At 39.0% G+C, this 15330-nt stretch overlaps 1 protein-coding gene across 2 annotated transcripts; it reads left to right on the top strand.

Annotated features, from left to right (window-relative positions):
• Positions 1–1571: 1571 nt before the first annotated feature.
• Positions 1572–14948, top strand: LOC100893209 (coiled-coil domain-containing protein 24). Of its 2 annotated transcripts, none has more exons than XM_030995974.1 (9): positions 1572–1726; positions 4730–5142; positions 6587–6756; positions 8069–8139; positions 9117–9219; positions 10020–10112; positions 11159–11289; positions 12730–12841; positions 14012–14948. In XM_030995974.1, the coding sequence occupies exons 2-9, from the start codon at positions 4966–4968 to the stop codon at positions 14421–14423; spliced, it is 1269 nt and encodes a 422-aa protein (XP_030851834.1). In that variant the 5' UTR covers positions 1572–1726; positions 4730–4965; the 3' UTR covers positions 14424–14948. The 2 variants fall into 2 exon arrangements, with proteins under 2 accessions (XP_030851834.1, XP_030851835.1); XM_030995975.1 differs by having other exon boundaries at positions 1572–1730.
• Positions 14949–15330: the final 382 nt, after the last annotated feature.

The following is a 15330-nucleotide window of genomic DNA, read 5'->3' as shown; positions in this document are numbered from 1 at the left end:
GATTTCATTGAAGATAGTCTTATAAAATCAAGTGTTCTTATTTCGTATAAGTCGCCTTCGAATTGTGAATTTGTTTTATCGTCATGTGCGTAATTAACATCTTGAATTCTTTCGATCCACATTTTTGGGATCGCATTTTTAAGCTTCGTATACATAAAATCAACTAGCAAAGAATTTGAGCCAAGCACTCTACAAATATGTTCTCTTGGCCGAAAACGTCCATTTTCTACAATGTCATTCATTGTTATAATGCCTTTTCTAAACCATTCTTTAAAAAAGAGAGGTTTGCTCTCATGTGTAATATTACTATTGTACCACAATACTTGATTTTCAACATTCATAACTTGTGGAAATTGAATATATTTAAGTTCGCTCCAAGTTACGAGACAGTTAACATAAAAATTAGGTATTTTTTGTTTTAAGCATAACTTTAACATGTCTTTACTGGAACAATTTGTTTTCAAAATTACTAACAACGGACATATTTTTTCAATCCAGTATCTAAACATAAACTTCCACGGTATATCATAATTATTTTCAAAGAAATTGTTAAACCATGATAAATGTAGCGATTGAAATTTAGAGTTTAAGTCGACCATGCCCAATCCTCCCTTTTCAATATCATTAATTAAGACTGTTCTCTTGACTTTTTCTCTTTTTGAATTCCATAGAAAATTATACATCAGTTTATTCAAATCAACAACTAGTTTCTGAGGGATAGGTAATACCGAAGCAACATACACAAATTGTGAGATTACAAGTGATTTAAGAATTACAACTTTACCATAGTAAGTTAAGTTTCTCATGTATACCACAAATTGCCTCTAAGCAGTCTAGAAGGAAAATAGTTGATAAGTATAGGAAAACAGAAATTTCATTACAAATTACATAAATTCAGCTTAAAGCATTGTTTTAAATGTATTTAAAGAACACATATTTAAAGGGGCATGCATTTAAAAGGGGCATTTATCAGAGGTGAAGGGGGCACTTATCTGAAGTGGAAATGAGTAACTTCTCGTACCTGAAAAGGGTCATTTAACAGCGAAGGGGCACTTATGAGAAGGGGAAGGGGTTCTTTTTTAATGGGGCACTTATCATTAAGAAAACGGGCACTTATTAGAAAGGAAAAAGGGCAAATGTGAAAATACAAGGTGCACTTATCCAAGTTGAAATGGGGGTAGTTATAATAGGAAGGGACACTTCTTACAAAGGAAATGGGGCAATTGTCAAATTTAAAGAGGCACCTCTCAGATTTAAATAGGACAGTTATCAGAGGTGAAGGGGGCACTTATCTAACTAACTAGGGGCACTTACTAGAGATTAAAAAGGGCACTTATCAGAATGGAAAATGGACACTTATTGCAAAGGAAAATGGGATCTTGTCGAAGTAAAAGGGGCACTTTTCGGGTGGTTGAAAAAGCGGAGGGGGGAGGAATGTGCCCCCTGCCCCCCGGGAGGGCCGCCTCTGATATTCACCATTATCATAGAAATCACAGCATAGGTGACCTCTATAAAGAACCAAATTTGAGATCCATTTTTATGTTTGCATGTCTTTTGTGTTTTGGCCGCAGAGGACGCTACAGCTGTCGCCATTTTGCGTTGTCAATGTAAACTACCGGCCGAGGTTCAGATAAAAGGTGTGAATAATTGACGTTTACAATCCAGACATTTGTTGTGATAGGCCTGTGCGTAAGTGTTAGGTGAAGAAAAAGTAACCTGTTTTTTGGTAAGTAAGTTTCTTGGATTTTCTTTCCTAATTCGTCATATAAACACGTTTAACAAAATATGTCACTCGTTCATTCGTCATAGTTTTGGACGGTACCTAATTCAATGGAGCTGAGGCCCGCCTCGAAGCGGAGCTGATCGCTCGCTGAGTGCTAGGAGCGCGGCGGGAGCTCTGTACTATAGACCCTACTAATACTATCGATCTAGCTCCGCGGAGTCCGCGCCGCCGTCTCTTCTTATTTTTCCCGAATGGAAATATGATATGCTTCACTTTAGGCCTGGCTTAGGTAGCTAGGTAGACTGAAAATTTCTGTCTCTTTCGTTCGTTAGCCTCTGATTATTGGGTAGAGGGTCTAGGGGTTAGCTCCTCTTTACTCTTTAGATTTAGAGACCGAAACCGACTAGAGTAGTGGCTCCGGTCTGCGGCCGATCGGCGGGAACTGCCGATTCTATTTTTATTGGAATACTCACAGAATACTTCAATACCCTCAATAAAGAGTCCATATACTTACTTATTAAATAGAAGTCACAAATAACCTAACTGACCCACACGTGGTCAGCATTGACCACGTTTCGAAATGCTTCGAGTTCCCGGTTTGCGGGCACGCATTACCGGTTTACGGCACGCGTACGTCACAAAGCTTTATGCGCTACGTCACGATGAAAGCATGTACCAAATTACTACGGGTAACCCAAATTCTCATGTTTATCTGTTGCTACGGTAAATTTGTCAAGTTTTAAACAATTTCACCTTTTCCTCGAATGGATCATCCCATACGGGGGTACGTACTACTAGAAACTATCGGGTCATAGCGGGTACACACATCAGCACACATACCATCATACACGATCCCGCATGTTATGTGTGTATTAACACCCCCACGCTGCAAACCAGAAAAACATGTAATTATGTGCCGGTTTGTGGCCACCCCATGCAACTGGCCATGCGGTGGCACAATCAAAATATCTGTGATAGGAGACAGACCACAGCCATCATACTTCCACAAAAACATCAAATTTCACCTCCAATCGGACAAATATCGGACAAATAGAGCTACAATATTGATCTAGTCATGCCTCGATCTCTTAACTTAAAAGTTAGCACCTGCTGGAATTTTCATCGGCGACTGGTGCCGTAGATTTCCGACATCGCTGATGGATACTCCGTACCGACAGGAGCACCTGCTACGGACGTTTTCGGCAAAGCAGAACTTACCATGGAATCCATGGTAGGTTTCAATGATTATTATCGAGTCATATTCATTTTATTTTTAAAACAAATACCCCTGGCCGCAAACCGGGCGATGCCGCAAACCGGAGACTCTACTCTATAGGCCCTCCTGTGCGGGTACGGTGGAGTGGATCTCACCAACAAAATTATGCCCAAATCCCGGCCCAGCCCCCCCCACTCAGGGGTCGAAATGACCGCATGCGTGTTGCCAAAATGTAAAGGGGTACTTTTCGTGCGACAAAGTCCGGCCCGAGAATTGTAAAAAAAGGGGTGTAGAGGATCTATTTGAATTTTCACCCGGAGATTTCTTTAAAAAGGTGGTATTTTTCTTTTCTTCTCTCATCTCTTTGGACTCCTGAGAAGTTATTTCAAATTTAGGGGGGTACATTGAGCATTTTTCCTGATTTAGGGGGGTGTCTCCAAGGCAGGAAAAGCCCGCGAACAGCCCGCGAAAGGGGATTCGGAAATGTTGGCAGTCCTCAGATAGGGGGTGCTTTCAAAAAGAGGGAACGACCATATGCGTACCCTAAATAACACTGAGTTGGGGGGGGGGGGGGGGTGCCGGGGCCCAAATACATATTGACTGGCCTTGAGGCTTGAGGGAGATACAACATATGTTTCCCAAACTAGACTGATATTGCCCCAGGGCTTCAAGATTATGAGTCTTGTGAGGGCAATTATGTGGCATCTCCCGAAAGTTAAGCCAGTCAAATAATATTTGTTATTGTTATCCAAATCAGACATCTAGGTCTAGAGGCAAATCGGCGCTTGTTCAGAAACCTATCCATTTATCCAACATTTGACCCGTAACTCCGGCGTCGAAATACCCTACTAAAAAATACCCAAAATGAAGTAAATATTCAATAAAATAAAAAATAAAATAAAATTCGCTATGTTTATTACCTGTTTCGTGTCAATTTACTTGTTATTTTTGGAGTATTTTTCAGAAAAACATTGATATTAGTATACACTTTTTCACTTCAGGTTTCATGGCAAACTGCTGCACTGTACAAGTGCAGACTGATGGTGGGTTGCGGGCGGGTGCACGCCTGTGTGAAGTTATCTACTGTCAATGAGGATCTGAGACTCGCCCTAGGCTATTATCGGTTCCACTTACCAACTTGACTGAAATAATCTGTTTAATGGTCCCATTTCAGAAAATTATGGGTCAAAATCCACATCCATGTTGAAAATCTTGCACCATATTTTAAACTCTTGCTGCGTATGACGTCATCTAAATCTCATCTCATGCTGTTGTATGATAATGATACAAGAATAAAACCACTCTTTAAAAAAAATCTAATCCTGCACAAATATTTTTCATGAATTATACAGTGTAGTGTATGTATTTTTTTAATTTTTTGTGGGTACGGACTCGATCTAGATCTAGTAACTTTTGGAACCGAAATTGAAAGAAAAAGGAACCGATTTTGTACCTTTTGGAACCCGAGCTCTTCATGTGTATCTACTGACTTCTGTGGTTTAGTTTACTGCAGTCATAAGATTGTCGGCTTGTGAATGAGATTCCTAAAAAAAAACACATTAACAAAACATTGCCTAGGGCCTATTTATCTGTTTATTTATTTAAAATCTACATGAACTGATACACAAGACACAAATGTTGTGTTTGTTGCATGTGTTATATATTTGATGCATTTGTGCATTTGTGCAGAAAAGGATCTCGAGGGGACATACATGTGGGCACTTTTGTCTACCCATGGGTCTATAATATATTAATGAAATGTTACTATTGGTTTCTATTGTTATTTACAGATTTCAGTCCATGGTAATCTCCAGCTGTCAAGGGGCCATTTCAGCAGCACATATAGTAACGTAAACTATCATTCCATCTTACAAAATATATACTGAGGAGTCCTGAGGAGTGGATAGTCTATAATCTTTTCACTGGAAACATTGCCATAGTGTGAACACACCAACATTCACCAAAACAGCTGCTGTCTGAACATGCCCTATCTGTATGCACAAGCAACATATTGACCTGTTCATGCATGAACCAGAGATGTTCAGACATGGAAGATATGAACGCTAACATGATGGGGGCTTATGAGAAGCCTCTCTCCCTCTGGCGCTTAGTGGAGGAGTTGGTGTCACCTGGAGAAAGACCAGACATCAGAGATATTCTCGGCTCTTCCCTTGTCGAGCAGAGTCTGGAACTGCATGAAGAGGTAATAATCATTTGTTTTCCTCTGCTCTCAGGCCTGATAATTACCCGATTTAAATCAGTTTCCTGATTATTATATTTATTTTTCCAGATTTTTTTTTCCCCGATTTTTCCCCCCGATTTTTCTTCTTCTTTTTCCCGATTTTACCCTGATTTTTCCCAATTTCCCCCCAATTTTCTTACTCAAAAGGAGGGAACGTTGTTAGATGCCTCCCCCCCCCCCCCCCCCCTGAATTCTTTTTTTTTTTGTAATCAAGGGAAGGGTGGTTGATGGAGAAAAAAAAACTATTTTATTTCTAGTGCTCACTGTCACCCCTGTGCTCTGGAGGAAAAAGAAATGAAATGGAAGGAAAAAAATCTTACCTGTATGGTAGTAAATGCTTCTACACATAAATTGGTCCCAGTAAATACTACCATACTAAATAGTACATGTAATACTTCCATACAGAAAAAAAGATAAGAAAGCTTCTGGTTTATATTGCTAAGTTTTTCAAACAGCAATTGATAAAACCCTATAATGTTCCTTGTTCCTCAGCTATTGTTTGAACAAATATGAATATATTTTGTGTAATTTGTCATTTGAAATTGTTTTAATCCTACACACGAATGAACCTTATCTCACTGAACCTGAAGACAGCGCAGTATTTATTTCTAAGTCAACTCTAAATACGTATCGCATGGTATTGCCCTTTTTGTGTGTGTAAAGATCAATGTTCATTCATGGATGACAATATCCTGCATGATGTTATGACTAAGAGTGCATCATCTCTTTCTGATTTAATTTCAGAGCTTTTAAATTTATGTTCATGTGGGATTATTTGACAGATGATTTAGCTTTTAAAAAGGTTTTTACTCTTGAAGCTGTTCATGAAGTTGTGTAGCCCAGATGCAAGTGCATGTTTTTATTCTATGGGCTTGTTGAAATGGGCATCTGCCTTACAAACATACAGTACATGTAATGGGATCAAGAATCATAGTTTCATGAGATTTATAGATTTGGCCAAAATTAATGAATGACATTTATAATGTTACATTGATGTACATTAATAAGATGTGAATTTATTAAATGTTTAGAGATGTCGTGGTCGAGTGGATATGTCACCGGACTGTCGATCACAAGGCCCGCGGTTAGAGCTCCGCCGCGGCACAAATGTCCTTTGGCAAGGCATCGATCTTCATTTGCCACACTCAACCCAGGTGACGTAAATGGGTACTAGGCAGGAATTAATACCTTGAAATGCTAGAGTGCTGTAATGGCAGCCCTGTTAAAGCCAGGGTAATAATCAGGAGCGCCAGGAGTGTCAATTCTGACAGACATGAGCGCTATACAAGAACCCACTATTCTTCTTATTATTATTATTATTATAAATTACTTTTAACACCCTGTCAGCTAGTAGTAAAATACAGTTTACATGGTTATGTTTACTTGCAATGCTATACTTCTTCAGGTTGATAATCTGCTGAGCATATGGCAGGACTATCGGGCGGAGACAGAAGAAGACATCCCTGCATCCCCCGTCAATGTTCTTCCAGAGCCCCCTGGGATGAGAGACTACCTTAAGACCCACATCAGAATGCTCCTGGAGAGTGTGAGGGAGAGGGCAAAGGACGAGGGCAGGTAAGAAATCGGTTGGGATAGGGAAGGGGGTGGATACTTTTCAGCCAACCAAAGACCCCTTGGAAGGTGTATCAGGCCTAAAAAAAAATGATGTTGTATTGCCCTTTGCGCCTGACTCAAAAATTTTCAAATCTACAGTCTGCTTTTTAGAAAAGTTTTTTTGTTTGTAACAGTTTTTACCACAAAGCATACAAAACTGGAATATGTCAGCCCAAAGAGGGAGTAAAAAGAAGAATTTTTTAAAAAGAAAAACAAGATTTCTGACCGACTGACCCATGTTTAAGCACCTAAAGGGCAATACAACATCTTCTTTTTTTAAGGCCTCATGGGGGTATTGGGAAGAGCAGAGCACCATTATCAATTTAAAATGCAATTTGTTGAACAATTCTTCTTTTCTAATCCCAATTTTAATTTCTTGAGAATTTTTGATGAATTTATTGGATTTTTTTTACATGATCTTGAACAATGCAGCTACATGTATGTGTGTAATGTTTGTTTATCAAAAGGGATGTTCCTTTAATAAACCGAAAAGAAAGAAAAACGATTGAACATACATGAGAGCCAGAGGAGTTGTAACCCATAGCTGCATGCTCTGATTTAAAAGTTTGGCTTGTTCAGGAATGAAGGGGTAGTATACGGTAAGACTTAAATCAAATAACAGTTGTAGCAGATTTTAGTAGAAGGGCTAATCTTCCACAAGGGCAAAGTACATTGCAATCTTTATTCAATATACAATTACCGGTAAGCCTTTTAAGGTTTCTCTGATGACGATTATATTTATTCTTAGAGGTACTTTTTGAACATTTGGGAAGTCTTTCCTTGCAGTCATATTCAGCATAAATCTTTTAAAAAGTATATAAGTTTTAAAGAGCTTGGAAAAGAAAAAAGATTTTTTTTTTCTATAGCGTAAAAATATTTATGTATGTGAAATGATCCACCTCCTGTGTATTGATAAGAGTAGAGTTGTGGCGTGATGCTGTATCAAGGTAAAACTGATTGATTGATATAATATGGAAATAGATTATGTGCATTTCGCTATCGATACACATAGTTCTAAGATTCCTATATGAATTGAGCCTCTTTCAGATATGACACGGCAAAACCGTGGCGTTTTTTTTTTCTCACAAGATGACGACATGTTCACATGTCTGTATCTAATAACACACAGCTCAGTAAAGATGTGCAGGATCGTTGTTACTCGCATTTATATGTAAAAAAATCCTGCAGCATTGTTTTTTTTTTTTTTCGGGGGGGGGGGGGGGTAGTTCACTGTAACATATCTGAACGAGTATTTATGTTTGTTACATTGTAGAGATGTGGATGGACTCCTTTCAAGGCACAACAGTGACGTCTTGGATTATGTCAGTGATGAACTGCCAGGAAGTAAGAACCAAAAACAGTTATTGTTTGACAATCAAGCTTAGAATGATAATAATGATATATGAGAAGGTGCACTTGTGGAAAAAAAGAAAAGAAAAGAGAGATCACATTTAAGCATCGGCACTCTAAACGAAGGAACAATAGTAAGATAGAACATAACAAAATGACAGAACAATTAATATTATACAACTCACTCCTAGATCCTAATCAAATGATTGGTCATGCACGGTTACGTGTGATTCATTTTACTGAGACTATATCCCACGTTTTTTCATGAAAAAGCATGCAATATTTTCCAGTACTATCCAACTTTTTGTTATACAGGATCTCTATGGGCGCCACATGCATGAACTTCATACGTGTATGAGGTTCATGCATATGCCCATACTGGGCTCAGTTTTTTAGAACCAGTAACCAGGTCGACAAGATTATTTGTCTGCCATACTGTCACGAAACAATCTTGAATGAATTCTTTTTATGCCAAAAAACAAGGATCTAGGAGTTTTGTAGTATAATGTGATGCATGTTTTCATTCGTTCATTATACGATCTATCCGCCCTTGTTAAGGCTGTGTGCATCTATCTCACTTGACCTGACGGCTTCGTGCGATAGACACACATCCTCAACTTGAGTGCGGATAGATATAATGAACTCATGCATCATTTGTATAATATGTCGAATTAAATATATAAGTTTTAAGATTATTTTTAAACACTTCCACTGGTTTTGCAGTATGGAATGAAACACCCTTTTTTCCTAGTAATTGATTGGTTGTATAAGTACCATCACTGATTTTATAATTGCACTATCTTGATAGTCAGGTGGGCTGTGAAGTAGATTGCAAAAGAAAAATAAAAAAATAAAAAATAAATAAATAAAAAATAAAATAACAAATAAAATGAAATAAATGAAAATAAAATAAATGTTTAAAAAAATAAATAATATTGTAGTTTGATAATGATTCTCTGGTCTGTTTGTAGATACTAGTCCCGGGATGACCCTCCAGAGACCTGGCAGCTCCATGAGTAGTAGAGATGGAAGAGAGACTCCTATGAGAATGACACCGAGCAGTGACAGTGATGGGTAAGTCGGATTTAAGCTAGCTCCAGCATTGTCAATAAAGAGATGGGGGTCGGCAGTAATGGTTTTAAAGGGAGGCTTAACCCTATAGCCTGGGGAGAGGCTTTAGAACCCCCCCCCCCCCCCCCCCCCCCCCCACCTCTACATTTGTTGTGATTCATTTTTAATGCAAAAGAATCTTGCACTGAAATTTTATGACTTTTTTCTTTGGAGTCTTGCGCATCTTTTGAAACAAATTTGTAGAAAATAGGGCCTTCCGTTACAAAGTCATGTGACCTCTTGTCTTTGCGTGTCAGCCCGAAAATGGCTCATTTTCTTGATTTGTGTACAAAGCATGAAAATATAATTTTTTCAATAGTTTAGGTGTTTGTTTTGGGGTCAAAATAGTTGAAATATAGTTAGAAAAAAATATTTTTAAAAAAAAAATACATAAATTAAAAAACCAAGGAAATACATAAGAAATCATCAAAACAATAGATAACATAAGGAATAACCTGGCTCTTCCAAATTTTTTTTTTGGTGTTATTATTCCAAATGGTCTAAAGAATACATTTAAACACTACCCATTTATGATGTTCTGTTATCCCATTTGTGGATTGCAAGCCTTCCAAGTCTTGATTGCCCCATAGCATCAACTGCATTCCCAGCTTTGCAAATAGTTTATTTCAATGCGAAAGCAGTAAAATAAGAAAAGAACAGAGTAGTTTGAAAGAAATCTGGGTGGGGGTGGCTTACCTAGAAACAAGCCATTACTTCAGCTTTGACTTTTAACCGTCTTTCTAAAAAATCTTCATCATTCTCAGAATGTCAGCCACCTCTACGGTGAGTGACCAGGTGGACTCTGTCAAAGACCAACTCAACATACTACGGATAGATGAGGTGACCAACCAACTCAGGTATGCTCATTTGCCTTTTGCTAGTACTGTTGATGTAACAACATATTGGGAAAGTGGTTTCTACATTATATAGGGATCTTTTGAAAAAGACAAGACAGATTAATTCTCTGATGGAAAGTGGGATACCGTTCCATGTTTTCGAAACAGTCCCTGTAAAATGTTTGTAGATGAGAGTCTGAATTTGGGAATAATTAGTTTACATATAATGTTAGTTGTTTAACATAGTTTGTGAGCTGGTGTGTAGATTTGGAGGGTGTCATGAAGATATCCAGGTACCATACAAGGTGACATACAAGCAGACCTGAAATAGAATGCGTTGTTGTAGAGGTAAATAGTGGAGTTGCTTTATCAAGGGAGGAGTATGAGTCTAAGACCCAAGGCCAAAGATTAATCTATTAAGGCTCTTTCCTCTGTAGATCCATGTTATAGGATGAGACCCAAGGCCAAAGATTAATCTATTAAGGCTCTTTCCTCTGTAGATCCATGTTAGAGGATGAGATCCAAGGCCAAAGATTAATCTATTAAGTCTCTTTCCTCTGTAGATCCATGTTATAGGATGAGACCCAAGGCCAATGATTAATCTATTAAGTCTCTTTCCTCTGTAGATCCATGTTATAGGATGAGACCCAAGGCCAATGATTAATCTATTAAGTCTCTTTCCTCTGTAGATCCATGTTATAGGATGAGACCCAAGGCCAATGATTAATCTATTAAGTCTCTTTCCTCTGTAGATCCATGTTATAGGATGAGACCCAAGGCCAATGATTAATCTATTAAGTCTCTTTCCTCTGTAGATCCATGTTATAGGATGAGATCCAAGGCCAAAGATTAATCTATTAAGGCTCTTTCCTCTGTAGATCCATGTTATAGGATGAGATCCAACGCCAAAGATTAATTTATTAAGGCTCTTTACTCTGTAGATCTATGTTAGAGGATGAGATCCAAGGCCAAAAATTAACCTATTAAGGCTCTTTCCTCTGTAGATCCATGTTAGAGGATGAGATCCAAGGCCAAAAATTAACCTATTAAGGCTCTTTCCTCTGTAGATCCATGTTAGAGGATGAGATCTCCCAGCTTCTCAAGGATACAGTGTTCCTCCAGGAATGCCTTGAAGATGAGAGTGATTTCAGGAGCCAGTCTAGAATGTCGATAGTCATCAGAGAGCCTTCAATACAAGGTAAGGAACCAACCTCTAGATCAACCACTGACCAGTAGAAACCAACCTCTAGATCAACCACTGACCAGTAGAAACCAACCTCTAGATCAACCACTGACCAATAGAAAACCAAACTTGAGATCAACCACTGACCAGTAGAAAACCAACCTTGAGATCAACCGCTGACCAGTAGGAACCAACTTCTAGATCAACCACTGACCAGTAGGAACCAACCTCTAGATCAACCACTGACCAGTAGAAACCAACCTCTAGATCAACCACTGACCAGTAGAAACCAACCTCTAGATCAACCGCTAACCGGTAGGAACCAACTTCTAGATTAACTGCTGACCAGTAGGAACCAACCTCTAGATCAACCGCTGACCAGTAGGAACCAACCTTTAGATCAACCACTGACCACTAGAAACCAACCTCTAGATCAACCACTGACCAGTAGGAACCAACCTTTAGATCAACCGCTGACCAGTAGGAACCAACCGCTAGATCAACCGCTGACCAGTAGGAACCAACCTTTAGATCAACCTCTTTTTACGAGGCCGCCATCCATCTCCAGCCTAACCGCTCACGATGGCGGTCTCCTGCGTTCCAAATTACCTCTCTAATTTATTGAAAATATTTCATATTTCTTATGTTATTGTATGCTTCGTACATGTTTATCGAATGATATAATTGAACATGATTTTTCATTTAATTACTTTTGTAAACATTGTATTCATTGTATTTGTTATTGTTCGAAATTTTGTACTTTGAATTTGAATTTGTATATTTTTGAACGCAGAAATAAAATCAATCAAACAAACCGCTGACCAGTAGGAACCAACCTTTAGATCAACCGCTGACCAGTAGGAACCAACCGCTAGATACAAAAAAATGTACACACATGGTTGTCTCCAGTGCATGCATACCCTTAAGTCTTGCTCAGATACATGTTTAACATGGTAAACTGTGGAATTTTTTTAAATGATGACGTAAGTGTAATGCGCTTCACATTTGTCCATCTTATAACACAGGGCTAAGTTAGTGAAACGCATAGGACCTTTCATGCGCACGGGTGACATTCCTTTACACTTTTTTAACCAAACAAATAGAAATCCATGCTTTATACCACTTTATATCTTGGTGTGCCTTTTAGTGCCTTCATACAAGAGTCTTCATACAAAAACATGCCAAGGGCAAACCCCCATCCCCCCTTTCCCTCCTCCCCCACCCACCCATGGTGACATTGCTACCAACAAGGGTAATAAATGTGTCAATGCATATACAGTTCCAACCTTTAAAAATCATTTTGGTCTTCAAAATCCACCTCCCTGATATGTTTTAAGGCCACACTTCACTTATTTTGTACCTCAACCATTTGTTTGAAAGTTCAGGGAATGAACCACCTAGGATGTCTTTCTTGAGACTCATTCCTTGTTTTTTTTGTTTTAATCTATTTTCTAGAATTGAAGGAGGAGAGAAAGAAACTGGAGAAAGAGGTCCAGAGTGCCCCACCCCCGACCTCTGTCAGTGTCATGAATTCTGTGAAGCCACGCAGCTTGACAAACTCACCCAAGTAAGTCCTACAAATTCACTTGTAATTATATACAGTGCATCCCAGAAAAAATGAACTTTCTAGAAATGTGATTTTCTCTTTGAAATTCAGATACCGCCCTAAAAGTGACTCTTCAAATTGTTTCAATCACTCATGCGTGAAACATGCATCATATGAGTTGCATTAAATGAAAGAGAAGGATCTAAGCTTTATAAATATGTGTCATTTCTTAATTATAATTGTGATTAAGTTATGATGAAACATCAATAATTCTCGGTTTCGTTTTTCTGGGACGCAATGTATATAAGAATCATACCTACCTTATCATAGCTTGACATCATGATATAGCATATATTGCTCCTCTTTTTCTGTCCTTTTGGTGTCAGGTCTCGCACAAAGAGTTTTCACTTCAATCATACCAAGTATTTATATTTTACATATGCCTCAATGCATTATACCTTTGTTCTGACCATATTAAGATTTGAAACTTACCTCTACCTGCCTTTAATTGGTAGGGTTAGTTTAACTTGAATTTTAGTTAAACTGTAATTTACCGGAGTGTTGGTCCAGTCAGTAGAGCGTCCGCCTCACAACTGGGAGGTCGTGGGTTCGAATCCCGGCCGCGTCATACCAAAAGACGTTTAAAGATGGGAGTTGTTGCTACCTTGTTTGGCATTCAACAATAAGGGATAGAGCAACGTCGATCTGGCGCTGCTCAGTGGCTGCCGGGCTCACAATCAATTGGGCAAAAAGAATTTCCGTTTCGGTTTAATAAAATTTGGAGGGGACTATTAGGCTATTATATTATATTATTATTATTTATTATTATTATTATTATTATTATTATTATTATTATATTATATTATATTATTATATTATTATTATTATTATCTAAAATTCAACTTATTGTATGCTCTTAGAGCAACCACATGTTAACATGGTTTTTAACAAATTTGATTGATACTATACTTCCAAAATCAGCAGCAATATTTTTGTTATGGGTACGTAATTTTTGACCAGTGTTCCGGTAACTATCTGTTGGTTTTCCTTGTAAATCCTATAGTTTTAGGTAGGAAAAGTGCAAAATATCATATAATACAAAATCCCCTCCTCATTCAGAAAGAAATAGGAAGTTTTAAAACTAGAACTCTATCTCACTTTACCTTAAATATTATCATGTTGTCATTGTAGCCGGAGACTTCCAAGTCCTCTTAGTCCAACGACTCCTGGGAGTGCCAAGTTCCGTCCATCGCCCCCTCCTTCGGCTGGCAACGCCGGAAGAGCCGCGCCTGTCAAAGCAGTCCACAAGCTCCCCACATCCCATCTTCCACCTGCACGCCGTGCCAGCGATACGCATCTCTCCACAGAAACAAACTCAAGTAGAACAGCCAGGGTTGGCACTAAGACATCTATACAGTCTAGGACCGAACTGTCTAATAAGCCAAGGTCCCCGATTCGGAGCTTGCGCGGTGCAGGGCCAGAATCGCCAACAAACATGGTACCGTCGCCACCGTCTTCGGCAAGGCCTCCTGCGGGCAGATCTGGGAGCGGGGGATCAGGGAGGTTAAGACAAAGGGTGCTTGATGCCAAGCAGAGCAGGTGATACTATGCATCATAGCGAAGTTGTGTTGTGTGTGATTCTACTGAAGTCTACTGAAGGAATCAGGAATCTGTGCCACGTTGTTACCTTGCAAGTGTGTTGTGTGTGATTCTACTCAAGTCTACTGAAGGAACGTTGTTACCACCATGCAGGTTCTTGAATGTGGACTCTGTCTGCTTGAACTTGTATGCTTGACGGAGAATTGATGTTACCATTTGTCCTACAGGTTGAAATGCACAGGGTACCAGAAGCAAAGCAAACATGTGATGCTTAGTCTCTTATAGCACGGTACACATTTTATCATCAAAGTAAACAGGAATCATCTGCACAAGGTGACCATGCAGATTCGTTGATGTGGCATCCGTCTGTTAATTTATTGAGCCTTCTAGAAGTAAAGCAGAATTGATTTGATCAGTTGCAGGCAGGGATCTTGCCAGGAGATCAAACCCTTGTTGCTGACATCAGAAAAACTACCAAGGGTGAATTCTCTGGAGATTGGTAATAAATACGTCAATGCCTAGTCGCCTTCCGCCTCCCGGGGGATGTCATAAGGCCCGAATGTACTCACTAGGCACGTCTTCATCATCTTGAGATTGCCAAATAGCCCGCTATTTCTGATTTGGGAAATAATCCCGAAGTAACAAATCGCGTCTTCACTAACTCTAAACTTGAAACTCGACCTTGAGATATTTTGCTCAGCGTTAGCGTGTATTGCGAATCTTCGGTCTTGTGAAGACGCACGGGACAAATAGCTGGATATTTTGCCAAATAGTGGGATATTTTGCAAACTATCCCAAGATATCTTGCGATGACAATCCTAACCAAATATCCTTCTAAATGCTACTTCGGTCTGATGAAGGCGCAAATTAGCTGGATAGTTTGCGATCTGGATAGTTCAAATAGCTGGATA

This window comes from Strongylocentrotus purpuratus, unplaced genomic scaffold, assembly GCF_000002235.5.
Source record: "Strongylocentrotus purpuratus isolate Spur 01 unplaced genomic scaffold, Spur_5.0 spur5_scaffold_3, whole genome shotgun sequence".
In the NCBI taxonomy this organism is placed as follows: Eukaryota; Metazoa; Echinodermata; class Echinoidea; order Camarodonta; family Strongylocentrotidae; genus Strongylocentrotus; species Strongylocentrotus purpuratus.
This window is presented reverse-complemented; position numbering and strand designations above follow the sequence as displayed.